The sequence below is a fragment of the Gymnoscopelus braueri genome (assembly GCF_963280865.1).
Source record: "Gymnoscopelus braueri genome assembly, chromosome: 21".
NCBI lineage: Eukaryota > Metazoa > Chordata > Actinopteri > Myctophiformes > Myctophidae > Gymnoscopelus > Gymnoscopelus braueri.
The window spans coordinates 19,459,541-19,477,573 of NC_137623.1; the positions used below are offsets into that span (position 1 = coordinate 19,459,541).

Consider the following 18,033-nt stretch of genomic DNA (forward strand, 5'->3'; position numbering starts at 1 on the left):
AAAATGTAGATCCCAATTTGCCTCTGCTTATACATATAAATATACATTATAGTATATATTTACATTGTCTCATTCACATGCTGAGTAGCCCCTTGGCTTGATTTGATTAAATGGTCCTGGGTGTTGTTGATCTAAAATGGCCAGTAGCCTAATGGCAGCATGTTATTGACCTAGTTCAGTGATGCCGAATTCGATATCCGAGCCATCAGTATCCGTCGGTCGGCGGGTTCTGATGATGGGCTGTCATTGATGCGACGGATGGAAAGTGGAGAGTGTCTCTCCCTCGCAGCGCTGATGTTTCAATGGAGCCTGCGTTTTACCCGACTCTTGTGTATGTGCCTGTTGCCATGGTTTCTGGCTTTCATCAGGTACAGCCTGGAGGCCGGTAGGGAGGGGAGCTTAACCGAGGATGAGGCTCAGTCTCTTATCTAGCTGTACGCTTTTCTCCTAAGTGGACTGAAAATGTTTGGTTTCATCTCCATCATTTTGATTCCTCGTGACTGAAACGATTTTGGTGTTGACGTCTCTCTCGCAGTGTACAAGTCGGAGAGAAGTCAACATTTTTAAATAGTGGCATGACATCCTGCCAGTATTTACAGATGTTGTGGTAACCCCTGCAGTGACACGACTAGAGCAAGACAGCTGATAGTCTCACAGCTTTAGCATTACTGTCAGTTGTTATGATTCTCTCACTCCTTCTTCCCTGTGCAGGCAGTGGAGAGAGGGGTTTGTTTTGATTTGCAGGAATCTGGGTGAGGGAGGCATTAGTTGGGGATGTTTACTACGTGGCGCTGCTCCACAGAGGCGTGGCTACAGCGGGTAATCAAGTTCACCTCACCAACAAAACAAACAAACAAACAAACGCACACACACACACACACAGCCCTCCCACTCTCGTCAGTCAGTCAGCCACCCCAACCCCCACCCTACCTACACCCCAAGCCAATTCAATCAGCTGGGCTGGGATTGAAAGCTAGGAAATGGGTAAGGTGGAGAGGTTGGAAGGGGGGGGGGGCAGTGCATGCCATTTGGGGGGCAGTGCATGCCATTTGGGGAACACCCCCCCCCCCCCCCCCCAAAAATGTCTGCCTGTCGACTCGGGCCAGTGTCAGCGGGCTCCAGTGGGGTCCGGGGAGCTGGCCGAGTGGGGCTAATGCGATGTGGCATGTCACCCGGGGAATCTAGGTCAAGTTTAAAGCAGGCTGAAGCTGTGCCTGCCGCAGTCTGACGCCTGCTTCACTATCTATCTATCTGCCATCTCAGCGCCACGGCGCACGCAAGCACAGTGCGCACGTACACACTCACTTACGCAGCACTGCTTTCAGGAATTCACTTTATTAATATGTATTAAATATAAAATATTGCTCGGTGTGAGCCTGGCGCCCGGCGCTTTTTTTCCCGAGTCCAGAGATCCTGCAAAAAGAAATCTCAGACACACACACACATCCGCGGACATTTCTGTGCCCCACCCCCCCCCTCCCCCCCCTCCCCCTCTCCTCCACGCCCTCAGGCAAAACGCGCCAGCCTCAGCCTCTCTCCACGGCAGTGCCCACGTGACAACGCATGCCGGGTCGGCGTCTCGTCTGCCAGGAGGAGAGGGGAGGAAGGGAGGGGCCTTGTTTTCCCTCTTCGTAGTAAGACTGCAAGGACACGTGGAACCTCACGCTGCAGCTCAGTAGTGGAATGTCAGCATTATCCTTCCTCTCTCTCTCTCACACTGTCTCTCTCTCTCTCTCTCGCTCTGTCTCCATTAGCCAGACATCACCCCAAGCTGTTTTTATAGAATGATGCCGCAATGCTCAGATTCTGCCATGCACTCTGTTTTCTTTTTTATTACATTTGTTATTACATTTATTGGTTTTGTATCATTTAAAGTCAGTGAAGCTTCTAAAGGTGCCCCACGGGGGGGGGGGGGGGGTTGGGGAGTGTTCCGTGTGTGACACCAGAGGGCAGTGCCATCCAGGGGTCATGCCACTGCATGGGCGGGCGTGGCTCTCGTCCTCACTGTCTCTCAGCTGTACATCTGGTTCACCCAACTTTTTCATGTCAAGGACCCCCAAATTGATATGTATTTGGCTGTGGACCCCCTTCTGAAAATATTTTTGCCAGGGACCCCCCAGTAGAGACGATTTGAACATAATTTTAAAAATGTCAAACGCTTTCAAGATTCGTGCCGCACTGCGAGCTTGTAGGTCTGCTATTTTTGAATAGCCAACATATACTGTAAATGGTATATAAAGTGGTTAAAATGATTGTGTTGCTATGTTAAAGGGGTAGTTCACCCCCAAAATAACTTTTTTTCTATTGATTACTGACCATCTGGAGCCTTGAATTCATAGATATTTTTTTGTTTTTGTCACATTCCTAAGCCAATAATTTGATTATAATAAATGTGTCCCCATTGATTCCGGTAGGAGACACAAATGCATTTGTGTCTCCTACCGGAATCAATGGGGCTAAATGTATTATAATCAAATAATAAAGGAAGGAATGCGACAAAAACAAAAAAATATCCATGAATTCAAGGCTCCATGGGGTGAGTAATCAATAGAAAAAAAGTTATTTGGGGGGTGAACTACCCCTTTAACTACTTTTGCTGGGGACCCCCTGGAACCCCTACAAGGACCCCTGGGGGTGCACGGACCCCACTTTGAGAACCAATGCTCTAGACGTCTGGGCTGTGGAGTATGTCAGTGTTGTTATCTGTCAGCATTTATTTTAAATTGAATTATTATGCTATTTTTTTTAAAATAATTTATTTACATATGTGTGTGTGTTTATGCATGCTAAATTAATGCATTCGTCCAGTTGCAAAAATGGAGCTGACGACCCAAAATTCATCATAAGCATATTCTAACATTTATTTAATTAATTTGAAACATACTTAGTTTTGTTGACATTTTAGGCAGGGTTTACGTTTGATCTTCTTTTGATTCATTTCATAAAAAAATCTGATTGATACAGCCAGATTAGTTTACTTATATGGAAACTGGCTCCAGTGATCAGTGAATAGTAGTAGTACTTCAGTGGTGGAATTAAATATTCCCTCATGGTATCCGATTGCCTTTGCTCTCCTCCTCCTAATCCGCCGGTTTTGGCGCATTACCTCATCAGTATTAATATATTCATGTGCTTTCAAGTCCCTACTACTACTGTACTCTCCTCTTCTTCCCCGATGCCGGGCCCTGATTGGCTGTCGGAATTGTTTTCAATGGCTCCAAAAAATCTTTTCCGACTCCATGGATACAGCGTGCGGTTGGTTAAAGCAGATTAGCCAATGGGAGAGCTGCGCGGGTTCCCTAGTTGTCGAGTTCTGCCCCCCAGCCCCTTTTAGAAGCAGCCCCTCCCTCTCCTCACTGCGAGCACGCGATTGCTCAGTGGGGGGGATCATCCAAAACAACAACATGCATGCGTGTTGCTGCCCGCACCCCCCTCCACGGTGCCCATGCTAGCCCTGGCACCCCACCCAGCCAGCACCATTGGGCACTGCAGAGAGAGACAGACACAGAGGGAGATGTGCTTGGGTTTGTTCCTCTGTTTTTGTTTTCAGACACAGACAGCCTCTCTCTTCTTTTACACAACCCACTTTTATTCCACACTTCAGGAAATAAATGACCTTCAATAAACAAAGCAATAAACAAAGCAATAAACATGCGTATTATCATGCCGTACTTCATATGGGTTAAAAGTTGCTTTCACTTAACCCATTAACCTAATTAAAAGCGGGAAAGCCATTTTAGATTTTTTTTTGCTTTGGCTATTTAAAAATAGCAGATCTACAAGCTCACAGCGCGTCACTTTGTGCCGCGCTGCGAGCTTGTACATCTGCTATTTTTGAAAAATGTTGAAAAATGTTTAAAGTGATGAACTACTGATAGGCACTAGTAGAATCGACCTCAGGTCTTTAATGGGTCCACATTTTCAATTAAAATAAAAGGCCCTCGGGGTGTAATCGAACTATTTTTGAAACATGTTTTTTTTTTACGCTGCCGTGCCCATCCCTTTTTCTTTCCCTGGCAAGGCTGGAGGATACTGCATCGCACTATGAGCAGCCTGCCTCACACATCCCAACGTCCTTAAAATGACCTCGTTTCCAGACACTACAAGGCAACAGCGCTGGGACCTCTGGGCTGACGACAGTTTCTACTTAAAGCCACTGCAAAAAAAAGAGAGAAGAAAAAACAACAAGCAGACAGAGTAGAGCAGTGGTTCTCAACCTTTTCAGGTTGTAACCCCCCCCCCCCCCCCCCCTCCCCCAATTTCTTTTTTATCATATTTGAACTGGGGACCCCCCAACCCTTACAAGCACTTGGAATTGTAGGAGTTGAGGAATTACATTTAGTTTGACTCTGTTCCACAGATAAATAGCGAAAATAGCAACTTCTCGCAGCTTGTAGATCGGCTATTTTCACAATTCTTGCCTCTTTCTTTAGTAATATTTGACTATTTGGCCAACGTTTCACCTTTTTTTTTCATTACTTTTGCTGCAGTAATATTCTTGGATGTACTAAAAATGTCTGTAAATTGTCACTTTAGAAATGTGCAGATACCTTGTATTACACCCTGTATACACATTGTTGCACATTAAGCTAGTCATCTGGGGACCCACACAAAATCTTTTTGGGACCCCCCTGGGGGTCCCGACCCGCAGGTTGAGAACCACTGCAGTAGAGGACCACCGGGGGAAGAGAAGGGGTGAGGTTACTGACAGCTCCCGTCGCTCTGGCGCCCGTCCCCGTCCTCTGAGCCGGACCCAGGTGCCATGCTTTGACAGCCTGTGAGGTGCCAGCGTCGGTGGGCACTGCCCAACGTTCAGGTCGCATTAGTGAAGATGTAATAAGACGAGGCTGGGGCGAGGCAGGCGGGGGCTGCCCAGGTGGTAAATGCAGTTGTTGTGCCAATGGATGTATGGCGGCGGGGCTGCTTTTCAGTGACATGGAGTATACCACACACAGCACTGTATCTCTCTGAGTTAACCAGAGTGCCTTATGGCACAGGTTTTCAAAGTGGGGAAAATGTCAAAATTTTTGTTTTCACAAAAAAACTAAAATTCCCCTTTAAACCTGGCGTGCCTAGTATTTTGGGTCATGTCATTATAGTGGGACTTTGGGAAGATTTTTGAAAATAGCAGATCTACAAGCTCGCAATGCGCCTCATCGCATGAAATTGTAGATCTCAAGGTCTCAACTAGAGGCTATGGCTACTTTGAGGCCCTTGGCACGGAAAGGTTTGGGAACCCTTTGCTTTATGGTATCACTAGCACATCTATTTTTCCAAGGAAAACACAGAACCCTGGCCATGTTGGGGAGCTACACAGGACCACTGCTGGGTGTCACCCTTCTAGATGAAACAATATCAAGCTTCTGAATTGACGTGCACATTTTTGCTCCATCGCAGCACCTCTCCTTGCCACTCCGGAGTCTGTCTGTACCCGTGTCAGGGGTACATCGCTGCCACCAACCCCTCCCTCACCAAGCCACTCTCTGACTCCACACCTGTCATGCTCCCGGGGAGACATCTGCCTGCCAACGTTTACCAATGCCACCACCTCTCTCACTCATGTGTCGCACCGTCCGCCGGTCCCAGCCCTCCCCTCTTTTCAAGATACTTCCTGCACTGTCTGCACTCTGTCATTAACCTGTCCCCACTGACGGATTCTGTCACTGTTCTCTCTCCACTCTTCCATATATCTCTCTCTCTCTCTCTCTGGCCTCTCATGGTGAACTCGGCCTCTTGCAGCAGGAGTGCCTGCTCTTAATGCTCTCTAGGAGTCTGAGGGGCACTGAAGCAAAGTGTTCTGCAGATAGACAGTCACTTGCTGTTGCATAAATTCCAAGCTAAGGATTGATTGATTGACTTCTTTATTGACATATTCGCATGTAAAAGTAAAACAAACATGTTAGTCATTAGTCAAAAGGATAAACACAAAAAAAGCTTGAAGGCTTATTTACATTGTGGTCCTTTCAAAGATGGTTTAATACACAACAATAATATATATAAACGTGATATATCTAGATGATGTTGCAATTAGGGCATTGTTATGAATAGCTCCTGCTATCATCTTTTACGTGAAGATTTAAAATTGTCCTTTAATTGAGACCATGGATTTAAGACTTTTAGGAAGCCCATTCCACATGATTCCACTGTTTGCAATCCTGTGAACCATACACATTTTCATGTGAGATACTCTAGGCAAAGAAAATGGTAAGGGAGAAGATGAGTTCTGAGATGTAGTTTAAGGATTAATCTAATCATTTGGTTTTGAGAGGCCTTGTTTTGAGGATATTAGGGGTACTAGAATACCAGGAAGTGCAGGTCAAAATGACATTGTACTAGTGCTGATGCTAGTATTTTCAGGGCTCTTTGATCTACAGTACCTGAGTCGAGACTCTAGCAAGAAATGTTACTTTTGCCACGACCTTCAATGCCATGTTCTCTCCCGATAATTTGTTGGCTAAAATGCAACCTAAATATGTGACTGCCTCCCTGGCTGTGACTTCATAGTTGCCTACCACCACTCTGAGCCCAGGAGAGTTCTTTAGGTTGTAATTAGACCCAAAGAGTATTGACTCTGTTTGGGCGTTTGACTGTTCGTGCTAGTGTGTGTCATGTCGATCAGATTATTACCAGCAAGAAATAAGGGAGGGAAAAGTTGAGCTGTACAGTGTTGCTGAGTTGCTTCAGAGCAGAGGAAAGGTGCATGGTATAAAAAAAAAGATGTACCGGTATGCACATTTAAAAGGAATGGGTCCTTTTCCAAACACACACACACACACACACACACACGCACCCACGCACCCCCCCCCCCACCCTCTGTACTGGGGGTGGTGGTTTGCTAACTGGTGAGTGTTTCCGTGGCATCGTGGGTCCCTGGGGCTTCACACAGTGACAGTACCAACAAGGTGTTGTGTAAGTGGAACAGGTGTAGTTCTCACAGTGGTTTCTGAGGCGAGGTGGCTTATCTCGGCTTCCTAGAATTAACTGTTCCTTAACCTGAGGCATGTAGCCTATTTAATTTAGATACTGAATAGTCTGCTGTCTACACAGCAAGATGCTGGGCCCCCCCTGCATCGAACGTGAGATCTTGTTGCTACACCAAATCTCCTTATCTTACTATGTTATTTATATCTTATAAGACAGACTTGTTTATTTGCACACAGATTAAAACATAAATACAGTGGTACAAATGATAAGAAGAAAACGACTTTGCTGGTGAGATTAAAAAGAAAAGAAAGTCTCAAGGGGGTTATGAAAAACATCTTGCCTCAAAAGATACGTACAACAAAGCAAACAAGAACACAGCACAGACAGCTGACAACATGCAGACTCAAAGTAATGACAAAAAGATGCATAGAATAGTAGAAAGGAAATTGATTTTAAAAAACCTTGATGCTGACTGTGTGTGTGCACAACGTGCATGTGTGTACACATTTATTGTACTCGCCGAATATGTTGATCCTGAGAGATTTGTGTTTCTGAGTTATTTATTTTTCCTTCCCATGTCTGATGCAAATACACACATTATGTAATATGAATATAATTCCCTAAAGCAGTCCATCTTACTCTACTAGTCTCCAGGAACTTCTTTTATGCAGGATTAATTGGATGTGACCTGCTGTTTTGCAGGGAGTAACTGGCCCATCTAATTGGTTGAACATGGATTAATTGTCAGCTGATTTCCCTACGGAAGCTTGTAAAAGTGATTGGTTTGCATACTATATAGCTACGTTTAACAGCCCGATGCTGATTAGAAAGAAAATGTGTACAACCGGGGCACACCAACCCTTTCTTTCAAGATGATTTCGGAACAAAATCTAATTGCAACTAAAATGTTCAGTCCAATATTGCGATTGCATTTCAATTTGATTCACGTCATGGTCACTGTTTTTTTTTTGCTCCCCAATTTTGCCATTTGATTCCTCCCCGCACATTTCTGTGTTGCATCACCTGCCAGTGAGGAGCCCCCACCGGGAGGACGTAGAGCCTCCGTCCCACTCCTCCCGACCACCACTCCCCGCCCGTCTTCCCGCCCCCGAACACAGGCCAATTGTGCTAGTGTAGAAACTCGACAAAGCCGGATGCAGGTGGGGTCCCCAGTTCAAATATGATTATTTTGGGGGGTTCGCAGCCTGAAAGGTTTGGGGACCCTTATATCAGGTCACGGGCGACTGACGTCATCCAAGATCCACATTGGAACCACGCTGTTCCCATGTGGATCCTGAGATCCACTTGATATTTTTTCTTTTTTTGGGGGCTGAACAATTAATCAAAAATCAATTGAAATCACAATGTTATTAACTATGCCAGTTTCCAAATTGAAGCAGCTAAAATGAATAAAGAGCGTAAGAGAGAATGGGGCCCAAGCTACTAAACTAGGGTATTTGAGTGCTTTAAGGTAATATTTGGTCCGATCAATAAAGCATCATGTAAACTCTGCAATGCTTTGGAAAATTGTCGACACTGCAGTGATGTACAGTAAAAGGACTCCGATTTGGGCAAGGTTTCAGCCCCATTGACTTACATCCATTATAAAATTTGAGTTATTTGCAAGATCATCTCCGGACAGGCGGACACGCACACTCTTCTAGACTACTAGCTTCATGCAGAGCCACACTGTAGAAACTGATTTTATGAGATTCCAGTGAGGGGTGTAAATCAGTATGTATTTATAGCAGCGGGTGAGTTTGTTTTTGGATTGACATCTGGCTGGCAAACAGCACAGCGTGGCACAGGAAACTCAGGCTGGTGCCCACTGGAGACACAGTGGGCATCAGGCACACATGTGCCACCAGGCCACCACACTGGGGTCCTTACTGGCAGCCGAGCAATGATGCAGGACAGGACTGGGATTCTAAGTATAGTCTTGATTATGTTCTCTGTACTCCGTGTCGGGAGTGTTTGTCCTCCAATGAACTTATGGATTAAAGTTCTCAGGCGCCACGACTGAGTTCAGTCATTTGGATTCCATAGAAGCCAGCATGTCTTCTATGGAAGCATGTAACTGATCTACAAGCTCTCAATGTGTTGTAGATAGTGCTTTAGATTTAGAAGATTGGAGCATTTGAAGTGGTCAAACTAGCAATATGTTTAGAAGCATCTTCCATGAAATCCTAATGGTCTGGGATATTTCATCAATGCAAAGGTTAAAGCCTCTACCTGTGATTTTTAACCTGGTTGGCAGTATGTAGAACAGCAGGAACAATATTACTGAAACATCATAATTTTACATATTGTGTTGTGCTGGTGTGTGTGTGGAGGGGGGGTTTCCTAATCGCACATTAGGACTTGGCCATACAATATTCGTCGTGAGATTTTATTTTGCTCTAATCCATGTCTTCTCTGTCTGTCTCTCTCTCCAGGTATTATAACATGGGGAACCTCCTGAAAGTTTTGACTTGCACAGATCTGGAACAGGAGCCCAATTTCTTCCTTGATTTTGAAAGTGAGTTCATTTAAATACCCCCCCCCCTTTCCCCCCCCTCGTTAATATCGATCACACGAATATCTTACCATAATATTATGCCTCCCTCTCCCTCTTTAAGTCTGCTCACCCTAACTCATCTTTTTACAACTGTTCTTCCCCGAGGCCAAGGAACCACATTCACCAGCAGAGCCCTCCTTTGCTCTGTTCTTTCCATTGATCTTGTGCATGCATGTGCAGAATATCAATCATGACAAGAGTTGCACCACCAGAGCCCACTCCTCAAATATTTGAGCACCCAAGAGGTGCAGTCTGGGGCTGCTGGACCCCACCCATGCTGTAGTAACGGCATCATTTATAATTAAGCATTGTGCTGATGCTCATATTCAGAGTGGATTTCGGAGTTAAATGGATTTTTGACTTGCAAAACATGTTTGGGGTCATTTTTACGCCTACTCAGGCTTTTGTGAGCACCCCAGACAGTTTTTAATTCGCTTGATTCAGTATTTAAATATTTGATATTCATTTTATCAGACACGCCCCCTTCCTATACAAACCCATTGTAACTTCAAACTCTATTTTAACCACGTTAGATTAATTGAAAACACAACCCCTTGTGTTTTTTCAATTACTACTTTCATTCATTTTGTTACATTTTTTTCATTTATTTTTTTTTTCATTTCCCAAACGAATAAATAAAAAATAAATGAAAAAAATAATTGAAAATGTAAAATACGGGACAATATCAGTCACCAGAACCAAGGACGGATGTTTGCAATGAATCTATCGTGGTTAAAATGGAGTTTGAAGTTACAATGGGTTTGTATAGGAAAGGGGCATGTCTGATAAAATTAATATCAAATTGAATCAAGCAACTTAAGTCTTAAGCCTGAGTAGACGTTAAAATGACCCCAAACATGTTTGAAAGTGAAATATCCCTTTAAATAAAATAGTTTTCTACACGTACACGCCAATCAACACAAGATGGTCGATGGTACCCCCTTAGTAAGAATAGTCCTCTGCTTTGCGTCATGCAACTGAATATGGATGAGACGTGTCATCCCAGCGGATGTGACCCCACTGACCTCGCTGACCTTGTGTCCACTACCAGATGCCCAGCCCACGGACGCAGAGCGTGAGGTGTGGGAACAGGTGGACGTGGTGCTGAAGGATGCCAAGGGGATCCTGGACGAACTGCAGGCCTACAAAGGAGCCGGCAAGGAAATCCGAGAGGTAACGTTCAAGGAAAGGGGAAACTTAAAACCAGTGATGGAAGAAGTACTCACATTTCTTACTTGAGTAAAAGTAGCAATACAACGATGTAGAAATATAACCTGTTACGTGTAAAAGTCCTGTATTCAAAATGTAAAAGTAAAAGTAATGGCTTCAAAATATACTTGCAGTACCAAAAATAAAAGTACTCATTTACGCAGAATGTCCCATTTCACAAGTTTTCAAAATGTATGAAACTCTTTTGAAAGTAGCCGATCTACAGTACAAGCTCACAATTGAGTTGTGAGCTTGTATATTTTCAAGTAGCCTATGTATATATAGGGCTGGAGTGGTTAATGTATGTTTTGGAATAATAATACAAATCTACCAAGTAACTAGTAACTAAAGTTTTCAAATAATTGTAATGGTAAGTACACAACATTGTACTTAACTACAGTACTTGAGTAAATGTACTTAGTTACTTTACACCACTTCTTAAAACTATCCGCTAACTGCAGCTGGTAAGTTAGTTCACACTAGCTGCGACTTTGGCAGGTAAACGGCCATAACTCAAGGGGTCTTGTCAGGCTTTTTCCGAATAGCGCAAGGTGCTAGTGCAGGGGTCACAGTCAAGAATGTTCCAGCCCCTTAGCTGAGAGTGATGAAACAGGCACTACATATTGAATAAAATTGTGTTGCAGATACAACTTTTTCATAGATTTCATATTCGTTCGATTCATGTCAATGTGTATTTTCAGATATTTAATCATAAACGTCAATGCTTAGTAAACTTGACCTTTCACACTGTACTTGGTCTGCTCTTTTTTCCCCTCTACACTAAACCTCTTTGCCGAAAATTGCCGATCCACAAGCTCACAACGCCTAGCAGCGCGAGGCGTTGTGAGCTTGTAGATCTGCTATTTCTTAGCTAAAGTCCTCCTCAGAATAGGAATGCAAGGGTTCAAGTGGTTAATGTAAAGAAATTATCCTATCACACAAAGATTTGTGTAACTCTGAGGACCCCCTTGGGGGTCCCGGACCCCCTGTTGAAGACCACTGTGCTAGTGAATATACTGTAGGTGTCTTTGGCCAGTGTACAGATATAACCTGGTTTCCATTTTCACTGTAGGAAGTGTTGTGGCTTCACAGTATATACAAATATTGAAAGTACGATGTTAGCTGCTGCAATTTTCAATTTGCAGCAAAGAGCCAAAATTCGTTGTAAAAAATGCTTAGGAGCTGAGATACAGCCTTTTCCAGAGCCAAAATTCATTGTAAAAAATGCTTAGGAGCTGAGATACAGCCTTTTTTCAGTAAAATGTTAAACAAGAATTGAATGCAGCAGAACATTTTCAAATCATGATATCTTGGGTTCTGAAAGTTTTTTAGAGATGTAAATATATATATATATATATATATATATATATATATATATATTATTATTATTTTTTGACGTCTTAGACGTCCAGTGGCACAGGGCTTATGATACAATGGACGTCTTAGACGTCGAGTGGCACTGAATGAGTTAAGCTAGCTAACGTTTCCCTCCTCAGTTTTTAAATATGTATACCATATTATTATTATTGGCCTCTGAATCTTATTTATTCAGCCCGTAGCACTTGACCTAGCCTTGATGACCTTGCAGACTTACGCTTAAAGGTTCAAATGTAATTTTATGTTATTTAGACAGTTGCTAGGTTCATTGTTTACCAGGTATCCTATAGTTTCTAGAGTTTCAATGTACAGGTAATTTTTTTTATATTATATAATGTTGACTGATGCTAGGTTCTTGGTTTACCTGTGATCCTTGTTTACTGATAGCCTGGTAAACCCTCCCTCCGGAAATCTCTATTCTATTTGATTCCAGGAGTGAGTCTGGCCTGATAGCCCATTGTGGGGGTTTCTAGTGGAATTACCAGCTAACCGAGCCTATCAGCGTCGTCGCACATCGTTCTGTGATTGACAGCGACAGTTGGCCAATCAGGTGGCGAGTTCGAGTGAGCCCAAAACACGAACGGCAGCCATCTTTTTCTGTCCGCTATAATCTCCGCGATTTTTTGACTTCAAAAAGCTCTCTAACTTCTATTTTGAGGCACGGAATTTACTTATAAGATATCGTTTGGATAGAATTTAGTTGTTTAACTTCATATATGTGGTCAATTAATCATGACAAAGCCTATTTAAAAATAAAAATTTAGAGAACCGGTAGGGGTGGGCAGTGACACCCATGTACCCGAATAAGGCAACCCATTTTGGGCTTGGCTGTCTCAAAAGTCCCGTTGACGTCACATTAGACTGGTGAACTGCTGATTGGCTGAAGGGGAAAAAATATCATTGGCTGAAGGGGTTGTCAGTCAACGGTATTACTTCCGCCCAACTCAGCCTGCAGCCAATATTGCAGAATGGGCGATCAGCCCAGACTCACTCCTGGAATCAAATAGAATAGAGATTTCCGGAGGGAGGGTTTACCAGGCTAGTTTACTGAGGCGCACTACACTGTCTCTCTCAAGGATTAAAGTCTTCAGTCGCGACGACGATTTCATTTGTCATTTGGATTCCACAGAAGCCATGCATGTCTTCTGTGGAAAATAGCCGATCTACAAACTCTCAGTAGATCGGCTATTTCGGTTATTAATTTAAGATTAGAGCATTTGAAATGGTAAAATGTTCAGAAGCATCTTCCATAAAATCTTAATAGTCTCGGATATTTCATATAAAAGCAAAGGTTAAAGCCTCAAGGAAACAGTGTGGGTGGGGGGCTCCTTTCACACCGTTTCACAAATCGCACATTAGGACTTGGCCAATGGCCATACAAACATTTTCAGTCGTGAGATTTTATTTTGCTTTAAGCCATGCTCTCTATATTTGATGTCTGTGTTTACCTTGCTGATTGTAAGCCGCTCTGTATAATGAGCGTCTGCCAAATGCCTTAAATTGTGAATTGTATCTGGACTTTTCCAGGCGATCCAGAATCCAAACGACGAGGCGCTGCAGGAACAGGCGTGGGCCGCCGTAGGCCCCCTGGTGGGGAGGCTGAAGAAGTTCTACCAGTTCTCCCAGAGATTAGGTATGGGTCTTAAATGTTTAAAATGAAGAGTCCCTGGTTCATCATCATGCCCCGCGGCTTAACACTCTATGCAGTTTAGATTTTCCCCCCACTGCAGCTGACTGTGGCGCTTTCCAGTGTTGCCAGATTTTGAGAGAGAAAAAAGCAACCAGTATGTTACGACCCCCTGTCTAGGGTAGCGGAGGTGATTGATTTTATTTTCCTTTTTTTATGCAGAGAGTTCAAACTCTTTTTGTCTTTTTTTTCATAAGTGCCAAAAACTTCAGGGTGCCGGTTTACATTTGTAAAAAGGCTAACTAATAAAGAAAATTACCCCCTAACCTAAACCTAACCAAAGAAAAATATACAATTGCTAAACTTACTTACCTAACTAAAGAATAAACAGAAACAAACAAAGAAATGGTTAAACCAAATAAAAAGACCAAACACCCCTAGAAGGCGAGTGAACAGATAAATACAATAATTGATGAAATGGGCAAATATATACAGAATAACTCAATAATAATAATAAGGGTAAAAAAGCAACAGGTTTAACTATAAGGATAACTGAAGTTCAAACAAAGTAATTAAAGGTCAAACAAAGCAGCTGAAGGACAAACAAAGTAACTGAAGGACAAACAAAGTAACTGAAGGACAAATGAACAAACGGAACAAAACGAAACAGGCTACATGGGTTCGGGGAGACAGAGGGATTGAATCTCTGCGTGCTCTTTCTAATGAGAGCGACAAGTCCCCATGACAGTCAGGGCAGAATGAGCTTTTGTAGGTGAGCTCCAGAGAACAGCCAACCCTGGCTGGGGCGGAGACAAAGGGACGACGAATGGGAACAGGGCCAGAGGCTGGACCTGTCAATCTGGACAGCTTGAAGTCAATCAACCACTCACTCACACCAGCACCACACTCAGACTCAGACTCACAGCTTCCACCACCATTCATGACCTTATATGGAATACAGAAAAACAACAATATAATACAAGCCACGCATAGCACAGAAATATAACCACACACAAAATAACCATACGGCTAGGGCCGTAACACAGTATTGTGAAAACAAGCCCTTTAATTCGGGTCTAATTCGGTTCTATTTGACCAATATAAATCAACTTTTTTTCTTTTTTTTTGCTGTAAAAATATTTGTATCAGCGCAGGTGGGGCCCCCCCTGCTGCCCCCCCGCACCGCATCACTTGCTACCCCTCCGTTACGCCACTGAGGTGTAGCAGTAACAGCACATGGTGTACCAGGGACAGCAGGATGTGTGGCATGGGGGTAGGATGGACATAGAATAGGGCAGTAGACACAGAGGGAACAGGTCCTGGGGTGGCAATTTGTCTGGTGGTAGTCTGTATCATTGTCACTGTCATACATCTCTTCTGCTTCCACGTTATCATCATCTTCATCACTGCTGGAATATAGACCCTCTTCTATTTCCTCCAGGGACAGGAATTTCCCCTGTTTTCTGGACATTTCTTTTCTGTATGACTGCTACAGCATATTTAAAAAAAAGAGTATTTTAACAGTTGGCAAACGGATGCACAAGACGGTCGTCTCCATCTATTTATAAACTCTTTTGGTATAGCCAGCAGAGAAGCAATTATTAACCTATATAAACGGACTAGCGTATTCATAAACTCTTTCGGTATCTTAACCATCATCATCATCTTCATCAGCTATTAGGGGTGTGCCGATACACTAATTTCACGAAAAGATACGATATTGGGCTCACAACTTTGATACGATTTCGATACGATACGCACTTTTTTATTATGAAAATATATAGGGGGGAGAAAAAAAGCAAATGCAAACAAATAATTCTGTTTTTGCATTATTCAGACATGCAAACTTGTAGCTTTTCAGCTACAATAGCCGTTTTGAATCCAAATAGGGCAATAGTGTGATACCTGACCCGCCAAAAAAAACATGTTGTCACCATTTTCACCTCGGGGCTGTATGCATGCCTGATTATTATTATTGTAAATTATTTTATTTTTTTTCAAAACTATACATATCGTCACGAAAACGTATCGCGATATATCGCCACACCCCTATCAGCTATATATACATTGTGGAAACAGCCAGCCAATGGAGACGGTCGGAGGCGCGCTTTGGATTCCAGTGGCACTCCAGGGGTGTGGTCTGCCAAGCACTCCGTAGGCTCCCAAATCACGCGTGCATGATATGAGGCAATAATATGGAAGGACAGGAAGTATCACATAATTACAATTGTTCTGGTAAAATTCACCCATGGTTAGTGTTCTAGGGTTAATCTGGGGGTACTTGCCATGAAAATGTTTAAAAACCACTGGTTTATAAACAACATTAAAGGAGTAGTTAACCCAAAATAAATCTATCAATTACACACCCCATGAAGCCTTGAATTCATGGAGATTTTTTATATTTCATCGCATTCCTAAGCCAATAATTTGATGACCGGGTAGCTGCTAGCAGATATAGTCAGGGGATATTAACACAATAACCGCCAAGGTATTAAACATCGTCATGGCTGGTCTCACTACCATCTTATACATACATCTTCCCTCTCACTGGTACCCTTCTGTCACAAATAACTCCTGACACTTTCCTCCATCCATTCCCGCAAAGTACTCTTTCAATGTTCTCAACACGCTGTCTCCGCTCGCTAGAACATTTCCATCTCTATTTTTTATCACCTTAACCTGTTGCACATCCTTCCCATCCCATTATCTTCGTCTGGATAATCAATGCAGATCATTTTGTCCAACCTCTTATCTTCTTTACCTAGCCTTTTCCATGCCTCTCTTCACCTTACTTCTCATCTCCTTGTACTCCTGCCTACTTTCTTCATCTCTCTGGCTGCCTTTCTTATCTCCTCCCTGAGCTCCACACAGCATTGTTCATTCTTCATTTTCCACCATCTTTTTCTCTATCTTCACACCTAACATCAGCTCTCAGTACTTAACACAGGACTCAAGCCGTGCTACTCATACGCTGAGTTGACGGTGCACGGGATCGAACCTATGACCTTTTTTAATGGTCTAAAGGCGGGAGCTCTACCAACTGAGCTACCCGGAGACATATGCTCATGCTCATCACTCTGTCTGACCTTCTCTTCAACTCAACCTGTTGATATACTCTTCCTAGGATTATACCTACACCATTTATCCTCTTGTCCACCCCATGGTAGAACTGTTCAAAAACCCCTCCAAAACTCATAACATTTCTAAAAAAAGAAATATATATATCACTTATTGATTTGGTGGCCATCTCGAAAAAAGAAAAAAAAAAGAGAAAAGAGAACTGGAGCCGGAAAGCTGGGCTTGGACAATGTTCTGCCAAGGAGTGGTTTTGGTGCAAAACAAATATTTGCAATGGATTCAGAATCATGAAAAACCCCTAGTTTGACCCCTCACATGCTACTTAAAGCAGAATAAAATTTATATATTTTTTCTCGCATAAGGTTAAAGAGTAGTTCACACAAAAAATTACGCTTTTTCTATCAATTACACACCCGAATGAAGCCTTGAATTCATGGAGATTTTTTTGATTTTGTGCATTTCTGAGCCAATAATTTGATTAGTCAGGGAATATAATCAGAAAAAAATTACTGGGAATAAATTCCTTACCAAGACATTTCTTCACCACGGGGGCACGGTGGCGCAGTCGATAGCGCTGTCGCCTCACAGCTAGAAGGTCCTGGGTTCGATTCCCGCCGGGGACTCTGTGGGCGCTTGGGGGCGTGTCTTCTCCTCCGTGTCATCAGCGCCCATACCCTAGGTGGGGTTGGCGAAAGGGCCTACTCTGTGTGGAGTTTACATGTTCTCCCCGTGTCTCTCAGGGTAGTTGATACCCTTACAAAAACATGTAGTAATCCTGGTCGCTATACCGCCTCCCCCATGACAGCCGGGGCGCCTGATGGAGGAGATGGGAACTGGTTGGAATAACGTGTTCCTTCCACACGCTACGTCCAACCAGGGAAACTCCCCCCTGTCAGGTGGCTCTCATGCATTGAAGGAGGCATGAGCTCGGCCCTGACCTCCCTAGGCTGGTGAGGGGAGTGTAGCGCCCAGGATCACTTAGAAATTGACACCGGGTGAAAAAATAAGGGTTACGAAATCGCGGGATAAAAATTATAAGTAAAAAAAAAAAATCTTCACCAATGTGTTTGTAAAAGGTGTATACACATCTCACAAAGACTGATATTCAGTTTCCCTAGGGGAATCAGTGACAGCTGTTGAAAGTTGGGGTAAGAAACAAGCCCAAATAAGCAACCACAATTAAGAAAACAAGCCCAAAACCGCAACAACACAGTCGCTTATAATAAGCAGACATGGCAACACTGCTGCTTACCCTGCCTTT

At 43.3% G+C, this 18,033-nt stretch overlaps 1 protein-coding gene across 2 annotated transcripts in view; it reads left to right on the forward strand.

Moving 5' to 3' along the window:
* fam49bb (family with sequence similarity 49 member Bb) overlaps nucleotides 1-18,033 on the forward strand; it is a 58,367-nt gene that overhangs the window by 20,979 nt on the left and 19,355 nt on the right. For both annotated transcript variants that reach the window (XM_080418450.1, XM_080418451.1), the window contains exons 3-5: nucleotides 9,360-9,442; nucleotides 10,533-10,654; nucleotides 13,595-13,700. In XM_080418450.1, the coding sequence (XP_080274576.1) occupies nucleotides 9,370-9,442; nucleotides 10,533-10,654; nucleotides 13,595-13,700 (301 nt within the window). In that variant the 5' untranslated portion in view covers nucleotides 9,360-9,369. The remainder of the gene's footprint in view (nucleotides 1-9,359; nucleotides 9,443-10,532; nucleotides 10,655-13,594; nucleotides 13,701-18,033) is intronic.